Here is a 27,271-nt window from a genome sequence, read left to right as displayed (position 1 = left end):
GCCATCTGTGTAAAGCTTTATCACCCGAAAATTCCTATTTTCATCAGTTAGATTAGTTTTTCTCAATTTCTTTAGTTTCCAGGAATATCCAACTGGTGCACCAGGATAGGACCATTCCTCTTCTTTCTTTCCCCTGAAAAAAGAAGTATTTAGCAAAGACTAAAAATCCTCTAGAAGAGCAGAATTGTTTCAACACCTTCTTCAGAGGTATGATTCATGTACGTGTGACTTTCTTTGACCATGAGGCTAAAGGTGTTTCAGCCATGCTTGCTCAGATTCCAATTAAAAATGAATAAAAATAAAAAGCTGAATGAGAGATGATATGCTGTTCTGCTGAGATTTGTTGTTTTTTGATTGTGTTTGGCTTTCAATATCACCTTCAAAAAATCCAAAACTTGTAGCTTTGCAAAAACACCAACTGGCTGGTTATTTATTCAACCCCCTGTATCTCTTGTGGACAGGCAGTAGAACAATGAAGAAGAAAAGATAACACTTAGAGTAACCTCAGCATCAACATATGCAGCATAATAGATGAGTAGCCACCACATTTGAAGAACAGTTCATGAAGCAAAGTAGAAATGACGTGTGTGCAGGATATAATTACAGCAGTAATGTAATAACATTCCATGTTAGATTATTAGGGGTCTATTCTGCCCTTGACATGCCTACATAACTCCCATTAATGTTAATTGAGGTTATGCACGTGAATCAGCAACTGAGTAAATCACTAAATTAATTACATGTAAAGTACCTGTCTCATTTTTTCAAACCTGCTGATATGTTTGGTTGGTGCAAATGCTTATAGTCCAGGAATTAATTACCACAGTGTGGAGGAAAAGGGATGTGGGAAAGACTACTTGGATTTTAAAACCCCATGAAATGAAATTAAGTTTCGAAAAACAGCCAAGGGATAGTGGGAATAACGATTCCTAGACAGGGCTTCCTGTACATTCTTCAGAAACCCTGGGACTCTGTTTGAATAAGGTAAGAGAGACTCTTGCTTTTCTGTATCACCTCCTGCAGAGGACTGGAGCTTTGGTTAACTGGAGCTTTGGTAAACAAAGGTGTTAAACTCTGGCTTTGCGAGGAAAGGCGGCAGCTATTGTGAGTGCAGCCATAAGAACAACAACGGGCTTGGGTAAGGCATAGAGCTACTATTTTTTTTTCCTGCTTGGCAATTGCAACCCCCACTTTCTGTCCAGGAACGCTTTGATCAAGCAGATGTGATGACAAGGATCTGTGTGATAACAAAGTCTTTGCATATGGTGGGAGAAGTTTGGGCTTGAAATTCAAAGCGTGTATTTCACTGAAGGGTCTCATTCTGCAAACACTTATCCCAGAGTTTGAAGGGTGGAGACTGTTATACAAAAAACAGAATCAATACTCTCACTCTTTGTTTCATTTTTGGTTTAAGCACCAAGAACTCTTGAGCATTCAATACTCCTGTGGTGCTAAAACTGGGTGCAAAGAACAAAAAGTGCCTCCTGGAGAAAGGAGCAGGATAGTAAATACCCTCCATCATCCGTACCTCTAATATTGCCTCCTTCTGATGCTATAATTAGAGCAGAGCTGGATTGTCAGCCTTTTCCACAGCAGGAGCCCCCTGGAATCCCCTTCTCAGCTGGGCAGGATCTAGAAGGGATTCCCCCACCCATTTAGCAACCGGAGAAGGCCTGGATAGTCATAAAACCCTAGCACCTGTTTGTAGTCCCCCACTGGGAGGGGGGACAACTGCCCCACACTCAGACTTCCTGAAATAGAGCAATATCTACAATACAACCAACAGAACCCCCCTCACTCTAGATTAGAAAGGATGCCTGAGCTTTTAAACCTTTATTTCACATCTAGTAAACAGCCTCTCTTGTTTCATCTGGACCTCTCTGAAAGAGCAACTTCTGGAGTGGCTTTAGTTACTGAGAGCTCCGCTGCCCCCACAGATAGCTTGTGGCCCAGCTCCCCGTGTGTACTGGCTGGCATTAGAGCATGTTGGACGTGCTTAGCCATGTAAAGAGGCCCGGCTTCAAAGACTTAGGCTTACAGGATCACCTCCTCTCTGACTTAAGGGGAACTTAAGTTTCACCTCAAGACAGTGTGGATGCAGCTGCTGCAGTAAAGTGAAGCTAACCCTGGTCAGCTGCATGGCAGATAGGGTTGCCAATTTAATTATCAGTAGCATTACTTTCTGTAATTCTTAATAGATATTTATACCCATTTATGTGTAATAATTTGCACTTAGGAGTACCTTGTCATCAATGGTGGTATAAAGGCCAATCAGAGGTATAAGCAAGGTGAGCAGTCGCCCAGGCTGGCAGAGAAAGAAAAGTGGTAAAATTGCATCTTTAAGTGAGATCTCACCGCAGTGGCTGTGGCATCATCCCTAGCCTGCACTGGTTCAGTGCCAATGGCATAGCTATTCCCACAGGTCCTATTCTTCATGAGGAATAATGAGCAGTGATGGCTCTGCTGTCTTGGTGCCTGGCTTACCTCTGTCTCCCTCCCTCACAGATGAAGACAGACATCCTATACAGAAATTATGCTTCCCAGTGGCAGGGAAATACAGGTAGGACATAATAAAGGTGTCCAGAGACAAACCCATGTTTCTTCCTCCTCTCTCCCTGCTCTTTGGTATGTGTCTCAGTGTTGTCTGGGTGGAACTCCCTCAGCAGAACTATAGAAGCCAACTGCAGGGCGGGGGAAGCTGTGCTCAATGCCTCAAAATGCTCAAGAGAGATGGTGCTTAAAGAAACTGCTCTGCTGCAGCAAAGGAACCCCAGTGCAGGTGAGATGGTCTACTTTACCCTCCTTGCACCCTGCACTGGGTACACCGCTAAGGAATTGGAAGTTGTCATAGAGAAAGGACTGGTCTTTGCCACAGAAAGCTAAAAAGCTAGCACCTAAAAAACCAATGAGAGTATAGGGATCAGATACTCAGATGTCAAAAACGATTTTTGATGCTTAACTTCAAACATTCATGTTTAATAATACAGATGTATTTATTTGCTTGAAAAGTAAAATTACTTGTTCATCCCTTGGTTCTATCCAGTTGAGTCTACAGATGTCTCCAAAAAGCATTCAAAGGTATGGAATTGATATTTTAAGAAGGAAAGGTGGACCTTGTGGACATAGGACTGGCTTTCCACTTATGCCTACATTCCTAAGTGTTCGGCTCAAAATCTCAGTGGCTGCTCACTTCTGTTTAAAAATTACAATTACAAAACAAAGAGAAAACAGCACGTGAAAATGCTCACCAGCAGGTTTCATCCTGTTTTGCAAAGGACAGCTATCTTACTGTTCTCATTCGAAAAAGAGGAGACTGGCACTCCGGAGAAACTCTGTCAGGCAGCCACTAAATGGTAGATTCATTTAAATGAGCTCCTGTTCCTTATCATATTGTGCAAGTTTCATCACCTGAACTGTGCCTGGATCCTATTCCCATAAGAGGTCAAATTCAAGATATCAGAAAACCTTATCACTTCCAGAATGACTTTATGTCTCCAGCACATACTGCCTTTCTACGACATCACCTATGCATACAGGCTCAGTGGTCTAATGATTAAATACTCAGGTATCAAACATCCAGTAGCTGGAAATTTTACTCTGCAATTCCACAAATATTGATTAATTGACCTGAACTCTTCTGCACTTTATGGCATATTAGAAATCACATCTTACTAGGGCCACTCCTTTTGCATTACCAATTGCACTTCAGCCTAAATATTCAACTCCAGTTTGTTCTGCTTAATAAAATTCTGGGCACGTCTGTGCTGGGAAATAAGTGATAAATAATGTGAATAGATGGCAGGTCAGGGCAGTGGAGACTTTCACTTAACTAAGCTTCCATCTCTGTGTATACTGATTGTAAGACAGCCCAAAAGCAGTACCCTCCATTGGAAAGAGGAATTTTTTCCACTGTTTCTTCTTAATTGAATTTTATGGCTGTCTTGCTCAGCTTTGCTTTTGGTCTATTTTTGGGTGCTCCACAGGCAGTCTCCCATACTCTTTGCAGTTAATCTCCCACCCATCCCCAACCAACACAAGAGGCCTGTCTGCATTGCCCATCAGTTAGGTCACTAATCCTAGGTTGTGGCAGTCAGTGGCCACAGTCAGAGCAGCGTGCAAGCCCTGGTGTACCTTATCCCTCACTCTGTTCCCACCCTCACCCTGGGGCTGGCCAGCCTTGAGGCCCTGAGGCTCTCAGCTGGGCACCCTGGGCTCCAGCTCCCACTTGCCTAGGATGGCACAGTGCAGGCAGGAGCCAACACAGTGTCTGGGAGCACCAAAGGCAGTCCCGAACAAGTACCACCACTGACAAACAGTGACAGGATCTGAAGGAATGACTTGAACTTGTCTCGGGAGGTTTAGGTTGGATATCAGAAAAAGGTTCTTCACCCAGAGCAGGGTTGGGCACTGGAATAACTCCCCAGGGAAGTGATCACAGCATCCAGCCTGACAGAGTTCAAGAAGCGTTCGGACAATGCTCTGGGGCACATGGTGTGACTCCTAGGGATGGTTCTGTGCTGGGCCAGCAGTTGGACTCAATGATCCTTATCAGCCCCTTCAAACTCAGAACATTCTGTGATTCTGTGAACCCAAGAACACCGAAGAACAGTATTGTTCTATCTTGCCCCTCGCAGCACTTTGCTCCTCACTCATCCCGAATTAAACACAAACCCGAGCAGCAAATGTTACCCTAGATACGCAGAAGTCGGACGAGGGAAGGAGGAAAAGGGAAGACAGGGAGAAATAAGGAAAAATAAACAAAACAACCCGCCAAGCCCCATCCCTGCGCCACATGCCAGCAGCCCCGAGGAGCCTGGCGCTGCCTCCCCGCCGCGGCGGAGGGGCGGGCGGGGCAGGGCGGAGGGCGCAGGCCGCGGGGCGGGTGCCGCGGGCGGGCAGCGCCGCCGAGCGCTGCGGGGGCGCCAGGGGCCGGGAATGCGCAGCGGCGGAGCCGGAGACAGCCCCGGGAGGGACCGGCCCGGCCCCGCGCCCCGAGCCTGAGGCGCGGCCGCCACCTGCTGTCGGCTGGAGGAAGCGCCGGGAAGGAGCGAGCCCATCCGTGACGGGAAGCCGGGCTCGCCCGAGCGGCGGGACGGCCTCCTCCCTCGCACTCCGACATTTCCTCTGCAAACCCTCTGAAAGGACCCGCTAGCTGAAGAGACGCAAAATTCATTTCTGACGCTTTGTTCGCCCCCGGCTGATTTCAGGCTTAAATTAAGGCACAATCTGGCTACAAGGGAGCGCATATCTCCTGGGTGTCTCTGGGCAAGACAAGCCTGAAACACCCCAAATGGAACCAACGATTTGGTCAGGAGCAGCTGGAACTGGACAGTGGAATTGGCTAGGAACAGGGCAAACCCCACCTTTTTTTTTTTGCTATTTTTTCCCCTTTACTTTGCTTTTGATGTGCTAATAATACTCGTTTCGCAGACAGATCCCAGGCTGATGCAGATCACACCACATCATCGTAATATCCCCCTCACACCCTTTCTCTTAAACTCTGTAGCCACAGAGTGCTGTCTGCCATTTCCAAGGAGATGTCAAGGTGTTTCAAGCAGGGATTTATTTCTTCTCCACTGTGTTGGAGGTAATAAATTGATGACAGACAAACAATTATCACCACTGCAGTGAAAGGGTAGATATACACTGTTATGAGTGAGTGACTTCTGAGTATGGGAAGACCCAAGACCAGGAGAGAAGTTTCTTACCTTTGATAAGAGGTAAACACTGTTGCCTCTCACTGCTTTGTTCACAAGCATAAGAGCCAGGATACAGTCCTGTGGGTTTTAGAAAGGCGAAATAAGGTTGGAGAGGATGCTTACTTGGTTAGAAAATATTTATTCCTCTGTACCTGTATTGATTACTTTTAGGTATGAATAGCAATGGCATTCTTATCCTCCAAATGTTCGTTCTAGTCAATAACAAAATTAATTTGTATACCAACAAATCCGCAACTATCCAGGAGGCAAATGAGCTCAGTATATAATAGAGGGGAGAGTTTTGGCAAAAGGGAGAGTGTAGAAAGAAGCCTGCTCATAAGAATTATTGATAAAAGAATTACATGTTTATAGAATCCAATTCTCTGACTTAAAGCATTTTATATGCTCAGTCCTCAGCGATAACCACAACCATTTCAACAACTGCTGTTTGCTGAAGAAAATTGATTTTAAAATCTCCCTGATTCATTTACAAATTACTATTATTTTTCTGCACTAAAGTAGTACCCCAGACACTGTGGCACAGATTAGGGCTCCACCGGGGTAGGTGCCTTGTAAACTCATGACACATCACCAAGGAACTGGATTTCTAAACCTCATAGCTCAAAAGATTCATGAGTATGTATTTGTGTGTGTTGTACTGAATGACTGCACTAAAATCAACACTTCGATAAAAGCATTTATTTATTAGAGCCTACAGAGGCTCTTAAGTGCTGAAAGGTACCTTAAAAAAGGTTGCATCCATACATAAAAGTCTCTAACTCACTCAAAACCCAAATTCAGCTGGTGTTGCAGCCACTGTGGACTTTCTGAGCTCCTTAAAGGTGCAGAGAAGCTGGGGAAACTGGTTGAGTGCAATTCACAGGTACTTTTGGCCTCTGTATGTGCCAACCCAAAACTGAGGGCAAAGAGGGCAACACAGGAGGTTGCAGGAGTACAATAGGATGCAAAAACTTTGAAAAACAGTCTTGCATGGCAAATGCTCACTCACACTGGTTCTGCTCAAGAGATGCAGTGAACAGGCCCCTTCCCTCCTCACAAGTAGGATTTGCAGAGTGATGTATTAGTCTCAGTGCTGGAGCTGTAGGAGGTAAGAACAACTAAAGAGCACATGGTCCAAGAAGTGCAAGGAAAAATACACTGGGGGACCTGCAATTCAAAAACATTGCCACCAAAACCTGCCAATAAGGAAAAACAGAACATAAAGAAGCAGTATTACACAGGAAACATCTGATAGGAGCAGGAAATTATCACAGTTGCAGTGTCTGAATAACAAGACTTACCTTCCTTTCAAGCTCAATATGGGCAAAATGAATGAAACCACATTTCAAGGTCAAGTGATCCCTTGCCACAGAGTGTACCCACAGGGAAGAGAAAAGGAGTGTTTTGAGCAGTGCAAAACACAAAGTAGAAGCAAGTGACGTGGGGGAAATCTGCCCTCAGACAGAAGCCTGTTCTGAGCCAATGCACCTTAGGTTGAAACTCTGGGGGCACGTGGGTTCTGGAGTGCTGGTGGTGCACTTTATCCCCCAGCAGAAGCTGGGGAATACGCACACAGAATGCACAAGGGCAAGGAATGCAGCTGTGACCTGGATGTGCCAGAGTATCTGTGCAGTTGGTCCATCTATCACCAAAACAGGTGAAATACAAGTCTTGAGCAAAGCAGATGAACAAACATGGCAAAAGCTGCTCTGGACTCTTACTCAAAGCACAAGGCAATTAAGGGAAGTCCCCTGCGGCAAGCCACATGCAGTACCCACAGCTCCAGTGCATATGATCAGTCTGTAACATGGAAATACCAAAGATACATACAGCAATGGGTGTCTCAAAGCATCCTGACAAGCATTTCACCATTATGAAAAACAACTGATAGCATCCACTGCTAAACAATTTAATGGACAAATATCCAGTCATAACACTACCAGATTTCACAGTAATGCTGTTTTTTTTCAAGTCTCAGCTTCTGGAAGCATTATGTGATTATGCAAAACACCCAGTTTTATTCTGGTTTTGGTTTTAGTTTTACTTTAGTTTCTATTCTCCATGTATCTGTAAAGAAAAGCTCAAAAGCCATGAATGCTGAAGGGTCCTGCACTTTGGCCACAACAACCCCATGCAGCACTACAGGCTGCAGCCAGAGTGGCTGGAGAGCAGCCAGGCAGAGAGGGACTTGGGGGATCTGACTGACAGGAAGCTGAACATAAGCCAGCAGTTTGCCCAGGTAGCCAAGAAGGCCAATGGCATCCTGGCTTGTATTAGGAATAGTGTGGCAGCAGGACCAGGGAAGTCATTCCTCCCCTTTACTTGGCACTGGTGAGGCTGCACCTTGAGTACTGTGTCCAGTTCTGGGCCCCTCAGTTTAGGAAGGATGTTGAGGTGCTGGAGCAGGTCCAATGGGCAACACGGCTGGTGAAGGGACTGGAGCACAGGCCCTATGAGGAGCGGCTGAGGGAGCTGGGGCTGTTCAGCCTGGAGAAGAGGAGGCTCAGGGGAGACTTTATTGATCTCTACAACTACCTGAAAGGAGGTTGTAGTCAAATGAGGGTCAATCTCTTCTCCCAGGCAATCAACAGTAGGACAAGAGGGCACAGTCTTAAGCTGTGTTGGGGAGGTTTAGGTTGGACATTAGAAAAAAGTTCTTTACAGACAGAGTGATTGGACACTGGAATGGGCTGCCCAGGGAGGTAGTGGATTCACTGTCCCTGGACGTATTTAAGAAGAGACTGGATGTGGCACTTAGTGCCACGGTGTAGTTGACAAGGTGGTGTTAGGTCAAAGGTTGGACTAAGGGATCTCAAAGGTCTTTTCCAACCTAGTTGATTCTGTGATTCTGTGATAAATTCAAACTCATATATATAATATATGCATATATACATATATATATATACACACACATGTATGTTTATATATATATATATATATATATATGTTATAACCCCACTTCATGGTTTGACATAGAATTGTTTAGAACCCAAGGCCTTGGCAATACTTGATCATCTATGTCCAGGCATGGCCTTTGGGGAGAAGAACATATGGAGTCATACTGCTGAACATGAAGGTATTACCAGTCACAAGAGTGACAACAGCAAATTCTTGGCTGCTAGAAACCGACATAGTTCCACAGTTTCATAGCTCAGCAGCTGGGTCATGAACTAAATCCTGAAATCAGGGAAAATAGAAAATTCTGGGAATGCAGGCTTTTCAGCTTGCTTCACACCCCTCCATCTTTTGTTAAACTTTTTTTTTTTTTTTTTTTTTGGCATTTGCACAGAAAACATGTCAGTGTGTCTTTTACAGCACTCCAAGGAAGAAAATTCAAGCTGCTCTGCCTGATATTAAAAGATGTGGCATTTGGTAATATTTGGATGCAATCCAACTGCTAAACTGCTGAACTGCAGTTTGTAACACAAGCACACCATGAAGGGAAAGCAGCAAAAGACAGATGAAAATGAAATTTATCAACAGGCATAAAAGAACATGTGAGCAGAAAGCAGCAGGAGGGATATCCAGTATGTGAGAACGGAGAGATGGATACCAAGCACATTAGCAGCGGTATTAGTTTATTTAAACTCGGCCACATAATGAAGCTGAGCACTGGCATCATGATAAATTGTAGCAGAGGAATGAGCTTTGGAGTAAGTGAGTGGAAGCACAGCATGTGGCCAAATGTGTGATGGCATGTGAAATGAGAGTGACCCACCTGGAATATGTCAGATGCTAAAGACCATTGCTGGCTACTTGCTCAAATGACAAAAACAGAAGTTGCAATATGTAGGATTAATACACTTTAGAAGAGACAAATTCTCATGCTATTAAAAAGATCACAGTCTGGTGACAAAAGACTCATAGCTCTGTAACCCCTAAGTATTTAGTTGTTCAAAAAGTCCATCTGTGTTACACGCATTCGAGTGTTAATAATTAAGGCTGGGATATCAACCTCAAGCTCTGAATTTTCCCAGATACTGTCAGTTTCAATCTGACTCTTGCCATCACTATAGCATGTTTTTGCTTTTAAAAGGAATGGTAAGGTCCTAGGAATATGACATCAGCCTTCCTAATGAGAGAACCACAGAAAATAGGGCTGGAAGGGACCTTGCAAGGTCATCTAGTCCAGCCCTCTGCCCTAAGGCAGGATCAATTATACCCAAATCATTCCTGACAGAAGTTTGTCTAACCTGTTCTTAAAAATGTCTGGCAATGAAGATCCACAACTCCCCAGGCAATCTGTTTCACTATTTCACTACTGTTACAGATGGAAAGCCTGTCGTAATGCCTTCCTTAAATCTCCTTTGCCACAATTTAAATCCATTAGTTCTTTCTGTATTCCCAGTGGACACGGAGAACAATTTATTACTTTCCTCTTTGCAGCAAGCTTTACATGTCTGAAGACTGGTAGCACACTCTTATGCCTTTCCCTGCATCCCCTTTCTCAAGTTCTTTCAATCTGTCTTCACAGGTCATGCTTTCTGCTGGATTTCCAACTGGACTGCATCTTTCTTTTTTGAAGCGTAGTGCACAAAAGTAGACACATTACTCCAGCTAAGGTTTGAAGCAGAGAATAAATAGGGTGAGATTATTTCACGTTTCTTCTCCATGACATTATTTTTAAAGCTGAAATGGCACTAGCTTTCCTCACACTGTGGCCTGCGTTCAGCGTTTAATTCCCAGCAGTCACAAATCCCCTCTTGCAGAATAATGACCACTGATTCAGTTGCTGCCATCATTTATGCATGTTGTTGGCTATAGGAATTCACTGGCAAGATCCTGGAGTGTTCAACACTTAACTTGTTTGAATCTAAACCCACTCACTTCAGACTACCTTGTTTAGTAAGGAGCTCATGTATCTATCAGTGTCATTTCATTGAGAGCACTGCAGTAACATCAGAAAATAATTTAGCCCAAGTTGCCCATCCAGCATAGAGGAATTCAGCGATGGTTCTTACCATTAGTACCATGTTTAGTATATTCTGAAATAATCTGAAACACAATGATGTCAGTTTAGAGGAGTTGAAGCAGCTTAAAATACAGAAAATTACTCATGAAATGTTATAGCTCAGAGCTGCCAAATTGGTTTTTCACCTGAAATAGAATTACAAGTTACCCATCCACTGTTAAAAAGCATATTAAGCATTTAAATGAAATTTTTTAATTGCTCTGAATTTGACCCTCATCTAATTTTGATTTTTACCAAGTATTTTAAGCAATTTGGAATGATTTAAAATTTATATTGGAACACTAAGTAGCTCAAAGGAACAAGTCTTCTAACTCCCATCAAACTCAGATGCATAATTCCCACAGGTGCCTTTGAAAATCTCTATTTTCAGTGTTGTTGTCCATTTGCTAAACAGCTCAAAAATCCTTGGTTTTTTACACAAACATCATCTGCCTGAAATAATTTATGAAAATCATAAAATTGATTTAAGCTCTTCTCAGTGCTCTATAAATTTTATGCAGCCCTTAAATTATAAAGCTGCTGCTGCTGCTGTGGCACTCATCAGAACAATGCTTAATCTCTTCTCTCAAGATAGTTGGCATGTCAGAGGAGAAAAGAAGGGACTCGGGCAGCTGAATTGTTTGTTTCAATTTAACGGGGCAGAATAAAACAGCCTAGATGCCAGGGCTCTAGTCCCAATGAGACTGTGTGCATGAAGGTTTTACTGCAAAAATAGTTGTTCTAACCTTCCCCTGCTTTTCCTTGGTTTTAAATCAGAAAATAACTTTCATTGATTTCACAGGGACTCTTTTTGCACACATCATCAGGTTTGTGATACTTGAAATGTTCCCTGCCTAATTTATAATCAGTGTGTTCTCATTCTCGGATATACGACAACAAAATTTCGCATCTGTACAATTACATATTGGTGTAAAAATGCCCTGCAAACCTCACTACATCCTTATCAGATAGTCTCCCTCTCAGCCCAAAGCTGTACCAGAACAAATGTAGGGGTTTTTGCTTTTACTAAAATTAGAGTTTTTAGGTCTGTTTTATTTTTTTAATCTCTATCTTCTTCAGCAAAGATTAAAAACATTTTTGGAGCTGAATATAACGCAAGGTGAAAATAAAGTCCTAGCATAGAGAAACTATGTTTGAATGGACTCCTTTACTCTTAAATTTGGCCTGGTCACATATTAAAACTGCAGACTCCTTTATTAAGATTTTGGCTTGTGCCAGCTAACTGAGATTAAGAGTACATCCGTTTTTCTGGAGAAGTCTCATCTGGAGTAGCCCAGTTTTCAAAGGCAGAGTGGCCTGGACATTATTAGACTCAATCTTTTCAGTGTTTCATCCTGGGGATCCAAAGTCAGCAGCTGCTATAGTCTTTTTCTTAGCACTGACTTTCCCACTCTTTCCACTCTCCTGGTAACATTCCCTAGTCTGTCATTCAGAGAGTCGTCATCTTTAAGGGATGCATTTCAACCTTTCTCTACTCACGCTTTTCTCCCACGTAACCCTCTGAGTTTCATCCTTCCTCATGTGCTGTTTTTGCTCAGAGGTATACAAACCATCTGTGCCTCTAATACAATGTTCTTAAATAGCCTCCAGGCAGATCTCTATGGTTTTTAAGTACTTCTCTTTGCCCTTCAGCCTGCTGTTAACCATTTTCCTCATAGTTTTATAATCTGCCCTTTTAAAGTTCTTTGTTACTGTGCTGTCCCTAAGGGAACAACTCTTTCATGATATCAAAACTAAAAGTGTGCAGTGATCAGCGTTACCCCACAGAGGTTTGACAACACCTTCCTCTAATAACTTCTGCCTCTTACAAGGTAGTTCCCTCTTGCCCATGGCCTTAACTAATCAGGCATAGCACTGTGGATGGCCACAAGAGTCAAGGAAAAGGAATCCTTTGCCATATGGGTTGGAATGGCACCAAAGCCACTTTACATCTCCTGATAAGAGGAAAAAACCTGCTTTTGCCAGCTGTTGCTTTACCTCCAACAAAAAATAAGAAGTGATAATGGGGTAAACACTATAGAATTCAATCTTGTATTATTTTCCTGACTGGTCCCATTCATTTTCCCCGGGAGGAAGTTACTTTCCAGGGGCTGGTTCTGAGATTTTACAGGTTCTCAAAATCTTGAGGAAGCCTGCAGGAGATTGCAGTCACTCATGTGTGCTGTGTCTCCAGCAGTTTTAATGGCTACCATTGTGACTGCTGCCTGCGGAATGCTCTCAAGGAAGTGGGGCAGAAGGGGAGGTCTACGACATGAAAAATGTCTCTGCAGACTAATATCTTGCTCTAGGAATGGGAACAAAGGGATGATACTGAGGAGGCAGCTGATACACCAGCCTTTCTGTTTGCTGAATGCACAAAGGATTGATTTATGGCATCTTGCCACAGGAGAGGCCTATAGGTTATTAACCAACTTCAATGGACAAACACTTGCTGAGACTGCATATCATTCCTCTTGTGCTGTACAAAAGGTAATGACTCATCTTCAGGCATGCCTGATGTCCTTGAGAATGCAATTGGCTCTGCACAGCCAAGTGAAGCATTACTTAGTTAATACACTACAGCAGAAGGGAAACAATCAGCTGAAACGATGACATTGCTACTTCCTGCTTCATTATAAATCTGCAGCTTCCTAACAGGATTACATACTGAAGCACTGCAAAAAAGGACATTAAGTCCTGTGATGAAACTTAAAAAATGTGTAATTAAAACAGTTAAATACAGGCTTCTTGTGCTCAGTGTCTACAAAACACAGTCTTTGATCCTCCAAATGATATTTCTTGGAAAAGCGCTGGACTCAAAAACTATAAGAATAGAATTCTGACTCATCCCTTCCTCTTTAGGCCAATTAAATGTACACTTGCAGTATAACAAATTTCATTTTATTTCAGACTAGAAATACAACCAAAGGTATGAACTCCAAGGCCACCTGCCCCCACATGTGTTTTCTTGGTCATTCTGTCCCCTGTTCTTCCAGTTCTATCTCAAAATGCAGTATTCTTGATGATTCACCTTGATTCCTATTATTTGGAGAAAGATCTTGTTTCTTCAAAAGAAATGAAGGTAACAGAGCATCTCACCTTTCCTAATGACATCCAAGCACCTCTGCAGTGTAAAAAGGCTCCACTATAAGCATCTATTGCTGCAATGCTACTACAGTTCACCAGGTTTGTTCCAGCTTACTGCTCAGCTAACACCCATCAATAAATGTTTTAGTATTAATGAACCATGAAATTTCAAGTATTTTACTAATAAAAACTGTACAAGGTTCCTATATTAGGTAATGGGCCACATCTGACCAAGATTCCCATAACAGGCAACAAGCCTCAGCTACTCTCACCTTGCTCCTTCAGCACTTCTCTCACACTTAGCTGGGCAAGCCCCATGAGAAAATAAATACATATACCTTCACCACTGTGGCAGGGGAAAAGGATTGTGGATGGAGGGAGGGAAGAACAAGAGAGAAGGAAAACCCAGGAAAATTGTCCTTTCCAGTCCTAGCCTCACGTTCCATGTACTTACTTTGGTTTCCCCTTTATTAGAAAGTTCTTGTGATTATTAATTTTTCCATGATCCATTGCTTAAGGAAGTGATTGCTTAAGACAGTTCCACATTTCTTTCCTAAATGAAAGAGTAATTGTTCTCTTTAGTCACAGGTTTCACGGGGAGCTGATGGCGTGTGTGATTTTCCTGGTGTGTCATGTTAAGAACACTGAATTTTTACATGACTACCTGACTAAAATGCTTTTGTGCATCACTCACACATCTTAATAAATATATCCAATCAGTTATTGTTAGGTGAGCTGGGAGTAAAATACAATGAATACAAAGGTCTCCTCCTGGTCAGAGCACTACAGTCGTAGTTGGAATAAAGGAAACAAATTGGGTTTCTGTATCCACCTTTCTTTCCCCTGCTGTGTTGCCTGAAGAACAACATACCTTCCATTATATTACTCTCAAGTAAACCCAATTAATTTATTTGCATTCCAAACATCTGTCATGAAGTTGTAGGGCAAGACGCATGATTAAACAAAAGTATTGCACCCAATATTTTGAGATAACCCTCTTTTTACCGGACTCCAGTCTCCCACATCTTTCCCTAAAAATGCTAATTTTTGTTTAAATGCAATTACTAGTAAGATTCAAACAACATCCCAATCTCATTTTGAACGTGCCAAATTAGCTGCATATTTGTGAGGCCCTCTATAATTTTAAGGCAAATCCAAATTCCCTCTGATCCTTGGCAAGCATTTATAGCCATGTCTCCTAAACTGCCTCACAGCTAAAGTGAAGAGCTTCCAGGCTGTGCAAGAAAAATGTAAGCAAGTACATTTCTGTGCTGATGAACAGAGCTAGAAAAGTTTAAGTAAGCAGTCAGTGGTTAATTCATTCGTTCAGATGACTGTCATCAAGTGAGAGTATTTACTCAGTTGTTGAAATATGCCCAAATATTCCTTTGGTATGCTGGAATGCTACAAGACTTCTCATGGGTGTAATCTATATATATATTTAATAGATTCAAACAAGTTTAAAGTATACAAAATAAATGGAAATATGAACTCCTGGGAACCTTTGGTTCTGTACTTCTTCTTCCTAAGTTTGCTCTTCTTTTTTATATATGCAGAATACAGACAAATTATGTGTTTACAAATGTAACATGTCCTCATGGGAATAGTCAGGTTGTCACACTGCACCTCTTTGGCAATTCTAATATGAGACCAGTGCTACAAGAAGATTTTAATATCCATTTATAGGACAATGCAGAAAGAATCGTGCCCTGCAGAATTTACCTCCTAAGGAGTCTTTCTGCTGTGCCTTTTGCAACCGGACGTGCCTGTCTCGTACTGGCCTTTTTAGCCACCAGTATGCCTGTAACAAATGTGGGTAGAGCCCTTCCCAAATCTTCATTTGCGAAGCCTAGCCATGACTGACAAGTCTGGCTTCAATTTTCTGAAAGGACAACAGATCTATTCATTTTCAAAATAAGGGTAACAGGCACTCACACAAATACTGTGAAACAGTATGCAGATTTGTATATGATATTATGCTGCAGTAAGCTGGTATGTACAGAGACAGGTAGCAGTTACAGGAGGTTTTAATGTCACGTGACAAAAAAAATCTCATGTTATGTACTGAAATTTTTATTAAAATATCTTTGGACCACTTAAAAGAAAACATAATTTATTGTTTAATACCAGACGAACAAACTAAAACCAGCTGTTTCACACAGCAACTTGAGATTTGCTCCTCAGTGAAGCTTTACAGGCCAAATAATTTCAAATGTCCTGTCACACAGCAGAAGAACTGGTTTCATAACCCTTTAACAGCAGTAATCTCAGTTCTTGCTTATATATGGTTACAGAACACACCATACTTCCAAATAATTTCGAAGTCATTAGTCCCATTTCCAATTCCTTATTCTCCCCAATCCCATCAGCTCTCAATGTCATTTTGAATTTCACCATTCTGTTACATAAACGGTGCTGAAATGGTCACTTTCAGTGTACTTTACACTGGCAACTAAAATATTTTAAAACTTTGTATCACAGCTATAATGTTTCCCGACCTAAATTTCCTGTTTAAAACTTCCTACTTGAAGAATAAAATAATGCTTTTCCCCAGCTTAAAAATAAAATTCATCTTTTTAAACAAGCTGTCTGAGATCCCAAATAATTATGAACACATAGGTAGCCAACTGGAACGAATATACTTTAAGCCCAAAATACCATCAAACCACTGAGCCCATCAGTGTCAAATCTGAAGTGCACAATCTCCAGTGGTTTAGGCTCCTTTTGCATTAGTTGATATCATCAACTACAATCAAAATCTTTATATCTTGCTATTACAACCAATTCAAACAAATTTGACATTTCTTGGACTGCATTCACCAAAGACAGGATTAGGACTAAGTGATTTTATCAACTGCAATGCTCTGCAAAGAGCTAGTCTGCCAAACCGCAAGTGCAAAGGTTGTGCAAACTTTTGTTAAGCTGTGAGACAGAAAACTTCAGTCTCTCTTCCACAGAAATGAAGTCTGCCTCTTTTGTATGTCAATTCAACAATAACAGGTAAAACCCACACAACTGCCAACTAATGGTATTCAAGATAGAGGAAATACATATTTAGTAATGGAGGGCATTTTAAAATGTATTGACTGAAAATTTACATAAGCTGCATATGTACAGGTATATTTTGCTAGTCGTTTGTGACCTCAAATAGCTTTTACATACATGGTTAAATTCTCTTTAAAAATAAAGACATAACACACTGTTCAAACAATTACAGCTGAACTGCAAAGACTTAGTTCTAGCTAATTTTATACTATGTTTCTCTAGTTGGACTATAACAAAGTAAGAGAATACTCACACAACCATGCTTCAATTCCTATGAAAGCCCTCAATGTTACTCAGATTTCTAGAAAGGCAAGTAAAATATAAAAAAATACAACCCCTAATCATCATTTTCCTCATCATCAAATGAGAGAAGACTGCTATTTTTTACTTGCTTAGCTGTACTCTGAGAAGTAGTTGCTTCTCTCTTAGTTTTCTTTGCTTCTTTCATCTTCTTACTTGAACTTACATTGAAGTCCAAACACTTCTCTGATGAACGTTTGGCTGGTTTCCTGAACATAATTTTTCCATCAGCAGGCTCTGGTTCATCATCTGTAATAAAGACAGTAAAATCAGAACTCATCTGCACATGCTCACAAATATTTACAGACCTTCACTATTACCTTGAACCACTATGATCTTGAACCAAGATCAGCGAGACCCCCAAAAGAATACAACAATCATGAAAATGTACATTTTGGTCACAAAGACCAAATGTATGTCTATGAATGTCCTCCATATGCACACACCTGTTCCATGGCAACCAGCCCTTTAAGACAATCCTCCTGCAGTTCCTGTTAGAAATGGATTTTCACTAACCAGAGCTCTAACTTAGAAGAGACTGTAGGCAGTAGAGCTTTTCCAACACACTCAATTCACGTCCACTTACCAAAGTGGGGAGGACAACTTCATAGGATCCTCTAATCTCACTTCAGTATTTGTAAAATTCATGACAATAAATGCACTTATTTCAGAATTATGGTATTCTATAAAGAACAAAATAGCACGTATAAAAGAAAAAGCTTTTTTTTTTCTTCTAATATATTCTGTTCTGCTGAGACAGCTAAGATCACATGGTCATAAACTGCCCTTTTAATATCATAATAAATGAAAGCTTCAGGGTTTCTTTGTATCTGCAAAATCAACAAACTATTCCAACTCGCCAATTTTGCTCTAGAACACGCAGAGAAGCAGACAACAATCTTAAAAACAAAAGTCCCTTTCATGATTATCAGGCAGAGGGGGAAAGCTACTGCAAAGAAACAGCATCAGGGCAGTATTTCTGGAAAAGAAAGCATAACTGTAAATGAATCAGACACAAAGGCTTATGCTGCAGTAGTTTGCAATTTTTATAATGTATATGTGACAGGATGTTCAAGAGCCATAGGTTCTATGCAAAATATTTTTACTAAATTACTTCTGTGAAATTCATTATTCAACAGAAATGTGTTTGACATGATTATGTGCTTTTTAATTATAACCAATAAATATCTTTTCTCTTTAGCACAAATCCTTTCCTTGGTATATCAGCACAATGGCAGAAGACTAACATTTCAGTGTGTGACCTACATGGCACTGGCTGAAATTCTCTACAGTGCATACTCAAGACAATACAACTAATAAATCTGGTGTCTTAAGGGTTGTGTGTTACAAATGAAGACATCAACTTGAGTAGCAAATTTCACTTAGAATTCCTTAAGTTTCAGAGAGCCTTTTTAAGAAGAAACCTAGCTTAAAAAACTAATGTGTACTTCCAAAAGGTGCACGTGGGGAAGGGGCTGGAGCACGAGACCTGAGGAGCAGCTCAGGGAGCTGGGGTTGTCCAGCCTGGAGAAATGGCGGCTCAAGGGAGACCTTATCTCTCTCTCTGCAACCACCTGAAAGGAGGTTGTAGCCAGGCGGGGATCAGTCTCTTCTCCCCAGTAACAAGCAACAGGACAAGAAATGGCCACTTGGGGAGGTTTAGATTGTGTATCAGGAAAAATTTCTGAGAAGGTGGTCAGGCAGTGGAACAAGTCCAGGAAAGTGGTGGAATCACCATCCCTTGCAGCATTCAAAAAACATGGAGATCTGGCATTTAGGGACATGGGTTAGTGGCAGCATGGCAGTGCTAGGTTAATAGTTGGGACTCAATGGATCTTAGAGGTCTTTTCCAATCTTAACAGTTCCTTGATTCTATGATTCTACATTAGTTTATGAGAAAATACTACTATGTAGAAAACAACTAACCAAATTCTGGGGAAAAATATTTCAGCCTTGGTGCATTAGAAAAGCATTACAGTTATGAGGAATTACTAGCAACAATAAACTGTAGATATGAAAAGCATACTTCTTGCATTCAGGCACTGAAATGGGCATGCCAGTGTAATGTATAAAACCACTTGAACAGAATGAGGTTCATAAGGTTGAATGGATTCATCATGAATTCTGCACGGAAGGCTTAGGTGTTTAGATGCTGCACAAGTTCAGGAAGTGCCTACAGTAAATTTCAGGAGGGAAATATAATTATTTCTGAAAGTATATCACACTTAATGAAACAAAATGCACTAGGTGTTTAGATGCCGCACAAGTTCAGGAAGTGCCTACAGTAAATTTCAGGAGGGAAATATAATTATTTCTGAAAGTATATCACACTTAATGAAACAAAATGCACTACGTATCATTATTCTCAGAAGCTGATCCTCCATTTTTGGACTCAGAAGTTTAATAGCAAATAATTCTTCTTACTAATTGTTGCATAACTACAATGTTTATTTGGAAACACAGATCTAACAAACAAGATCTAAGGCACAATACAAGCCAAATTCTGGAAAAAAAAAAGTATCTATAAGAACTCCACGTACGCACAGACACAACTATCTACGTGTCAGTGTGCAAACTGCATACAGCACCCCTACAGCTGTGGAAACAGGACAACCAGCTACTGCATAAGCATGAGCAAAAAAACCACACCTCATTGGATGAGTGATTGCTATATTTTCTTAGAGGGGTATATTTTAAAATTTAACCCCTAAAAAGGTAATGAAAGCATTATCCACAAAAGAAAACAGATAAACAGCTATGTACTCATAATCCATGGAAAAACAGAAGCCAGAAATTTCATTTTTACTCACAACTGTCCTGCTACCCATGCTGTGAACTGCACAAAATAATTCCATTTTGCCTACTAGATGGAGAAACTGATAAGCATCTTTGCAATATGAATTAAACACCTAATAAGCTAAGTGCATAAACAGCAAAGCTCAAAAACTCCACCAAAATGGCAACTAGCTCAGCTCTGACCTCCGGGGCCACAATACTATTTGCAGATCATTCTGCATCAAAGGAAATTATTTTAGCTCTTGGCCTGGTTTAACACTGTCAAAATTACATTATATGCTCAAGGACATTCCTTTCAGCAGGAAGCCCAGGCCAGCTTCATAGAGCTATGTGAGTTGGCAGTGCTTGACAAAGAATGAAGTAGATGAGGAAACACAGTAGGCCTGGCCTTACCTTAGCAACACGTGGAAAGAGGAAGAAAGATAGGCTACACTTTTTGAAAGAATTTGATGTAGCAGTTCAAGAAATTTGTGTTGATTTGTTAAGATTGTCTTTTCCAGCTGGTAAAAGAACTTCACTTTATTCTTTCTGATTTTACCATGCTCTTGTGTGTCAGCTATCTTTTTGGTTTGCATCAGTGACCTGCAAAAAAACTGACCTGTATTAAGCAATGCAAAAAAAAGACTGAAGAAACAATCTCAGTGTTTGTACCTTTTAAAAAAGAGGCCTGATAAAAGACTGTTTCAGCATTACAAATTATGAGAAACAGGATTTCTGATAAACATACAGAAATACACAAAGTCAAACACATAAAAGCATTGCAGGAGAAATAATAAAATCCAGTTCTAATAAATGAGTCAAAAAAATACACTAGCAGTTCAAATTCTGACTGTTCTTAGTCCTTGCTGTTTTTACCTGGATCACAAACTGGCTGACCAAGAGAAGCACAGTCAGAGGTTAAGCTGAAAACTCACTTCACAAGTGACAACAATTTAAGAAGCCATGAAGTCACAAAATATTTTCTTCTTTTTTAATTGGAAGCTATATATTACAAGAGAAGTAGAAATGAGGGTCTGAAAAAGAGGCACTACTCTTCAGTTTACTGTACTTTTTATTTAGTAGTTATTTGTGCAGTCAGCAATACCATTTTTCAGCTGTTTCTGTCCACATGGGTCAATGAGGCAACAACAGGAAACACAAATGCCACTAAACTGTCAGGAACAATAGGAGGAGCAGCACAAACCATGTATGTCTCCTCACAGATAGAAGGTTGGGAAAAAAAATATGACAGCCTGGTACATTGCTTAATGGTTTCTAAGGTTGAAAGTACAGGTCAGCCATTTCAGATGCTCCTTCTAGTGCTTCCTGGCCACCCGTTCTTTCTTTATGCATGCCTTTGGAAGCATTTACTTTAGGAATTTGGCACACTGCTGGTATGAAGATAAAAAGGCCAGTCTTGCTCTGGTAGTCAGTCTCAATCGTTTCTGAGAACACTTGGGAAAGTTTTTGTTACTTAAATACCATAAAATGAGCCTTGATTTAGGTTCCTGCTATTTCACATGATGCAGGGTAGCATGAACACTGTGGTATGCATCTGATATAACAGCTGCTTAATCAGAACAGCTTGTGCTGAATCAGAAAGAGCTCCAATGCCCAAGGCACCACAGTCTGTATTCTCCTTGCCTCTCCCCTCTCTTGTTGTCCTCCCCCAGCACCAACACACAGAATGAAACAAGAGTAATATTACAAGGCTTTGAACAAGGACACTTTTTGCCAAATTTGGTCATTTGCATGTATCAGAGTGTCCAAGAGGCCAGATGAACTAGAAAAGCAGTAGAAAAAAATCAATTTCATAAGCTGCAATGAATGCTAGGATAAACTAGCACTAATTGACATATTTTCTTTTGTGAAAATTTAATTTCTCATAAGGCTGCTTTTCTTTGTCTCTGAACCAACAGCAACAATTTATAAAATTATGCATAAAACATAAAGTAAAATTACTGTTGATAAACAGACAACTTCTTTTTAAAAAGCCTCTGAGTCTGTGCTCCATGGAGAAAAATATTTCAATACCGAAGGGTGTCTTCTCATATAGGAAAGGTTCAGCCCTAAAAAAAAAAATCCCTGTGACTATACTTCAAAAGCCAACAGAAAAACTTCACTAGACTTTTGTTCTGCCTTAGAAGGCAACTAAGTGCAGCTTGGACATTAATCAACTGGTTTTACCAAATTAATGCAGAAGTGTTATTCATCTGTAAAAGAAAACGCAAGTCATGGGAACCACTGGTGTCTGAAATAAAAAGTGCAGCCATGAGCCATGTCAAAATGGTTATAGAAGAAAATGAAGGAGAAAGGATGTAAATGAGATACGGAAAATCCAAGAATAATATCTCAGTACAAAGCCTGAAGACAAGGTCCTTCAGATGAAGACAACCACTACAGATAAAAAAGAAAAGAGAGCAGAACCTCAAAACTGAGTACCTTCTGTGTTTTGAAAGACTAACAATTTGTATTCATAACAGATATTTAGTTAGTAGCACATTTCTTAGGATCTACCAAGGTGCCTCAGCATTGATGCATGCTGGAAAGGAAGATTATCAATTAAGAAATTTACTTCCCTATTACCATTTCAGCTTCATGTAATTTCACCAATGATCTGACTTGGGGCTATATATTATGGTCTAGGAGACACTACATTAATTTCACTTTCAACTCTGGGATAAAAATCAAAGTAATATGAAATGCAATCAAATCATGCAGCACCAAACTTTCTTTATACTTCTCATTTTCAGAATTGACAGCCAAAAAAATAAAAGATATTCACACATTACTCAAAACTCTCTTTATTAAACTGGAAGAAACCAGCTGTCTAAATACCTGCCTTCAGGTAGAAATCAGAATTTAAATCTAGAGGTCAGACTGACAGTGCAAAATTGGCCCAAGACTCAAAAAAGCCTTCGGGAAGCTGTAGCAGAGTCACCCGCACTTTCCTTCACTGAAAATTTCACACCAGGTCCTCTCCATAGCAGAGCAACATAGTAGCACTTACCCTGTTTATTCCCATAAGCCATAAAAAGAAAAAAGGAGGCCAAGACCTCGTATTAACAGCAAAAGTAGATGAATGACTAGGAACACAATAACGTAGAACAGAGGGCAGCAGTCTCCAACACTCCTGCTACCTACTACTATGGATTTTTAGCTCCAAATGCAAGTTATTACTGAAGGGCTGAAGGGGTAATAAGCAGAGGTGCCACAGGCCTATAGGGACTCAATACTACCATCCTCACTACACATAATTATGTCTTAGGAATGTCTTTTTCCACCAAATAAGTTCAGACACTCTATTCAAATACACTTCCATTTCATAGTGTGTATTCAGGTTGGCAGCTCCTTTGGACTTTTTGCACAGCATGGACTCCATCTCAATAGATTCTCATGGACAACTACTTCTTTTTGCCCAGCCTTACAAAATCGTTTTTCCTCCAACTGTGATCATTCAAAGTTCAAGTTGCTTATATGAAAAGGAAACCAATTCTCAGAAAGAACCATTCCACTTCTTTCCAATAGGTTGACATTTCTGCCAATACTAGGAGGGTGAAAAGAAATCGTGTGACGACTTTACAAACTGCAACACCAAACACCTCTATGCACTACACTTCAGTAACAAGAGACCAGGAAGGAAGCCTGAAGCCGAATATATATTCTCAGAGCAGTTCAAATCACATAAACACAGCCCATAGTTCACTGTCTGTTTAGGCCTAACATTTAGATATACACATCTACCTGCTGAAAAAAATCAGATGCAGTTTTATTTGGTTTCAAGCTAACCTACACTATTAAAATATAAGATTTTTCATCAATCTGCTTTTCAAAAAATGTAAGATTCTCAATGTATTCTCTCCCACTACTGTTATTTGAATTCTTCATTTATACCATTTAAATCTTAACACATGCTTCTACATAGTGACAGCACAAACCTGAATTTTCAAATACAAATGGCAGAAAAAGAGAGAAGCTAAGGATGTCATATTGATAGCTTGTGCTAGGCCTCTCAGTGTGCTCTAAATTCAATTTACAGCTTTTGCAAATAGCCACAATGGCTAACCACAGGAGAGGTCTACAGTTTCTATGAATCACCCTTTTTTTAATACTTGTGAGGTTCCAGTCCTATATTCTTAATTGCCAAGACATTTCCAGTAAAGACAGTAATAGCCACATTCAATCTGTCAAGTCTTCTGTCAGCAAAAAATAAAGCTACATTTCATCACACCCTGTGTGATGATTGAAGTTTCTGGACACTCAAAGGACTTATGTCAACCCTATCTGAATGATGAATACTGCCAGAAATTCTTAACATAACTGTATTCATCAGCTGTAGTTTCACGCATGGACAAACTGCAGCAACCCTTCTCACACCACTTCCATCTTTCCTTTCTGTCTAATTCTTTGTAGAAAAGAAACATTTTTTTCTGTACCTTGCACTATTTTATCATCTGTTCAGTTTTGCTTAACATATTTGCAAGTCACAACACATACAGGGGTTGATTAATAACAAGTAATAACATGGACCAGCAAAGTGAACACGTTCCCAAACATACACATCTGCCATTCCTTCCACTGAAGCACTGACTTGAGATTCCTCCTTCTGCCCATACACTTTCTTTCATGAACTCAGACAATTATCTTTAGGACATCAATTCCACTGTCAAATCTGGCTGAGCAAATTAATGAGTTCAAAAATTATCACAGGTGATGTCAGAAGACTGTGTACCAGGACAATGACATGCTATAACAACAACAAAAAAATTAATTTAGGGTGGTATTTGGACGTAGGATGTTGCACAATCAAGAAGCACAGAACTGCAATATTATTAAAAGCCAGACAGTTTGAATATATGTACTCAATGACTTGAGATTAGGAATCACAAGTGCAAATTATTTAGCTGAAAAATTCAGAACAACTAATCAAAGGTAATATTAAACAGTAGAAAACTGAGCAAATATCATGTTCCCTTTCATGGGTTATATCTCTTTGACTACACAAAGCAAGAAGTTAGTAGTTTGAAACTCACCTGATTCATTTGACTTTAAGGCCTCTTTGATTTGCTGTTTAATTTTCATTGCTTCTTCAGCAGTCAAGTCTCCTTTCTTCAGTGTTACCACTTGAGGCTGCTCATCTTCCTTGTCACTGCCATTGTCACTATCATCATCTGCAAGGGGAAGCTGCTCTCTCTAGGAAAGGGAAATAAAAGCAATTCTGATCACCACTCCACATCACAACCGCTAAGGGTGGGCCAGTTCTCTTTGGCCTCACTTTTGCAGAAAGGTTAGTGGGGAGACTCTCTGACAGCTGTCAGTGCCAGGCCCTCCCAACTCACGTTGTCCAAATGGCACTCGAATTCCATCACTGAGACATAGCATCCCATTGAAAAAAAGCAGCATGGGAGCATGGGCTCCTTCAATTAAAGACCAAAGGAACTTGGAAGGTAAGAAAAGCCTTTTGTTCATTATCATCACTGTACAAGCACTGTCTGCCACACAACACTAAGGAAATCTTAAATGCAGGGGTCCCTTTGAACCTTCTGAGCTGTGCTCCAAACAGCCCAAAGGGAAATGTGGGACCATGGTGGCTGGGCTATCAAAGCTGCCTATGCAAATCACTGCAAGCAGCACTGACACAAGGAAGATCATGCTCCTGTTTCCACTCTCTCAAACTTGTGCTCTGAGACAGAATCATTTGGGATAAAATTTTATAAAAACAAACTTTCTGTCTTGGAAACCTCAGTGCAACAAACCTAAAGTTTGGCAATATAAGAGGAAATGAAAACTTCATTTTATAAGGAAGAATAGAGAGTATTACCGTAATCTACTGAATTTACTAAGAGACAGACAAAACACAATCTTTCTAGTGAAGTGAAACAGTTTGTACTAAATTTATTAAAGGCATACTTTTATCTGATATTCTAGCTCATAATTAACTTTTTTTTAATAAATCATTGTGACTATTACTTTACTGATCAGCCTGGAGAGGTTAGGTGATAAGGGCCTCTTCAGTTCAAGATCCAAAATATACTAGAGTTGAAGCTTAAAAGGCAATACAGGTAAATGGAATCAGTGGTGAAAATCAATACACTGCTTGTAATAGAAGCTATTTTCACAATCAACTTGTATATCCACTGTGGCACAAACACAATTCAAATCCAGGCCATGACAATGGGCCACTGGGAAGAGGGCTTTTCTCACTAGGTTAGTTTTGGCTACATACAGCTCAGGGTGGGATCATGCAAACATTTGTGCGAGTACAACTAGGTAAAAACAGAACTCCACAAACAGCACTTCCATAGCTTAAGTTTAAATTTCTTTAGTCATCAAAGAAAAACAACTTTACATGTGCTATACTACCAGAATGATGGGCTAATTTCTTAAGGCATCCTGTAAAATCCTAGAGGGAAACACATGCAAAAAACACCTTGGAAACAGAAGAAAAATGTGCCTCAGAAAGGCTGCCTTTTAACAAGCTAGGTCAAACTCTGTTGCCCCTACCATGCCTTCCTGGCCATCACACCACAGTTTGTGACCATTAACCTATGTTTGGGTTGAAAAGGAAATTAAAGATCATCCAGTTCCAACACCCTGCCATGGGCAGGGATACCTTCCACTAGACCAGATTGATCAAAGCCCCATCCAGCCCGGCCTTAAGCACTTCCGGGGATGGGGCATCCAGAGCTTGTCTGGGCAACCTGTTCCACTGTCTCACCCTCCTCACAGTGAAGAATTTTTCCCGTATATCTAATCTAAATCTCCCCTCTTTCAGTTTGAACTCATGTTAACTCCTGTCCAACACATTTTATTTTTTTTAACTATATTCTTAGAACACTTTTTTTCCCCCTTTCCCGCCTAGGCTTTGTAAGGGCCAGTTCAACTTCGGACACCACGGCTGTTTTCCATGCAGCCCCACGGGCCCCTCGGGCACTGACAGGCAGGAACTGTCTGTCCTGCAAGGCCACCACGGCAGCAATGCCCAGGGGGGCACTGCGACGTCTCGCTGTTGTTTAGAACCGCCAACACAGAAGCAAAGACAAGTTACAAGGCCTATTTCAGTCATTTTTAAGAGAGTAACAACTGCCCTACAGGGACAAAGCCCTGGAGCGCTGCTTCCGCACCGCCCACGACGGGGGTGGGTATCACAGCTCAGGAAGCGCCGTGAAGCGGGCGCTGCCCCTTCCCACCCCCGGGGCAGGGCGTTACCTTGGTGTCCACCGTGGGGCCCTCCCGATACCCGACCTGCCGCTTGAAGCGGCTGAGGAAGGCGGGCTCGGCCGGCCGCACGTAGGAGACCTGATTCCTCTTGCTCATGGCGGCCGCCCGCGCCCCCCCCGGGGCATCCCCGCGCTTCCGGGCGCCCACGACAGACCCGCCCCACTTCCGGAATGCCCCGGTACGTCACGGGGCG

At 41.1% G+C, this 27,271-nt stretch overlaps 1 protein-coding gene across 6 annotated transcripts; it reads right to left on the bottom strand.

Annotated features, from left to right (window-relative positions):
• Positions 1-27,229, bottom strand: KIAA1143 (KIAA1143 ortholog). Of its 6 annotated transcripts, XM_017837594.1 has the most exons (5): positions 27,067-27,229; positions 24,891-25,050; positions 17,249-17,331; positions 5,709-5,777; positions 1-133 (listed from the first exon to the last, which is right to left on the bottom strand). In XM_017837594.1, the coding sequence occupies exons 1-5, from the start codon at positions 27,172-27,174 to the stop codon at positions 53-55; spliced, it is 501 nt and encodes a 166-aa protein (XP_017693083.1). In that variant the 5' UTR covers positions 27,175-27,229; the 3' UTR covers positions 1-52. The 6 variants fall into 6 exon arrangements, with proteins under 6 accessions (XP_017693083.1, XP_017693085.1, XP_017693089.1 ...); XM_017837596.1 differs by lacking the exon at positions 5,709-5,777; XM_017837600.1 differs by lacking the exons at positions 1-133; positions 5,709-5,777 and adding an exon at positions 6,772-6,798.
• Between the last annotated feature and the right edge of the window lie 42 nt (positions 27,230-27,271).

Source organism: Lepidothrix coronata, unplaced genomic scaffold, assembly GCF_001604755.1.
Source record: "Lepidothrix coronata isolate B3197 unplaced genomic scaffold, Lepidothrix_coronata-1.0 Scaffold306, whole genome shotgun sequence".
In the NCBI taxonomy this organism is placed as follows: domain Eukaryota; kingdom Metazoa; phylum Chordata; class Aves; order Passeriformes; family Pipridae; genus Lepidothrix; species Lepidothrix coronata.
This window is presented reverse-complemented; position numbering and strand designations above follow the sequence as displayed.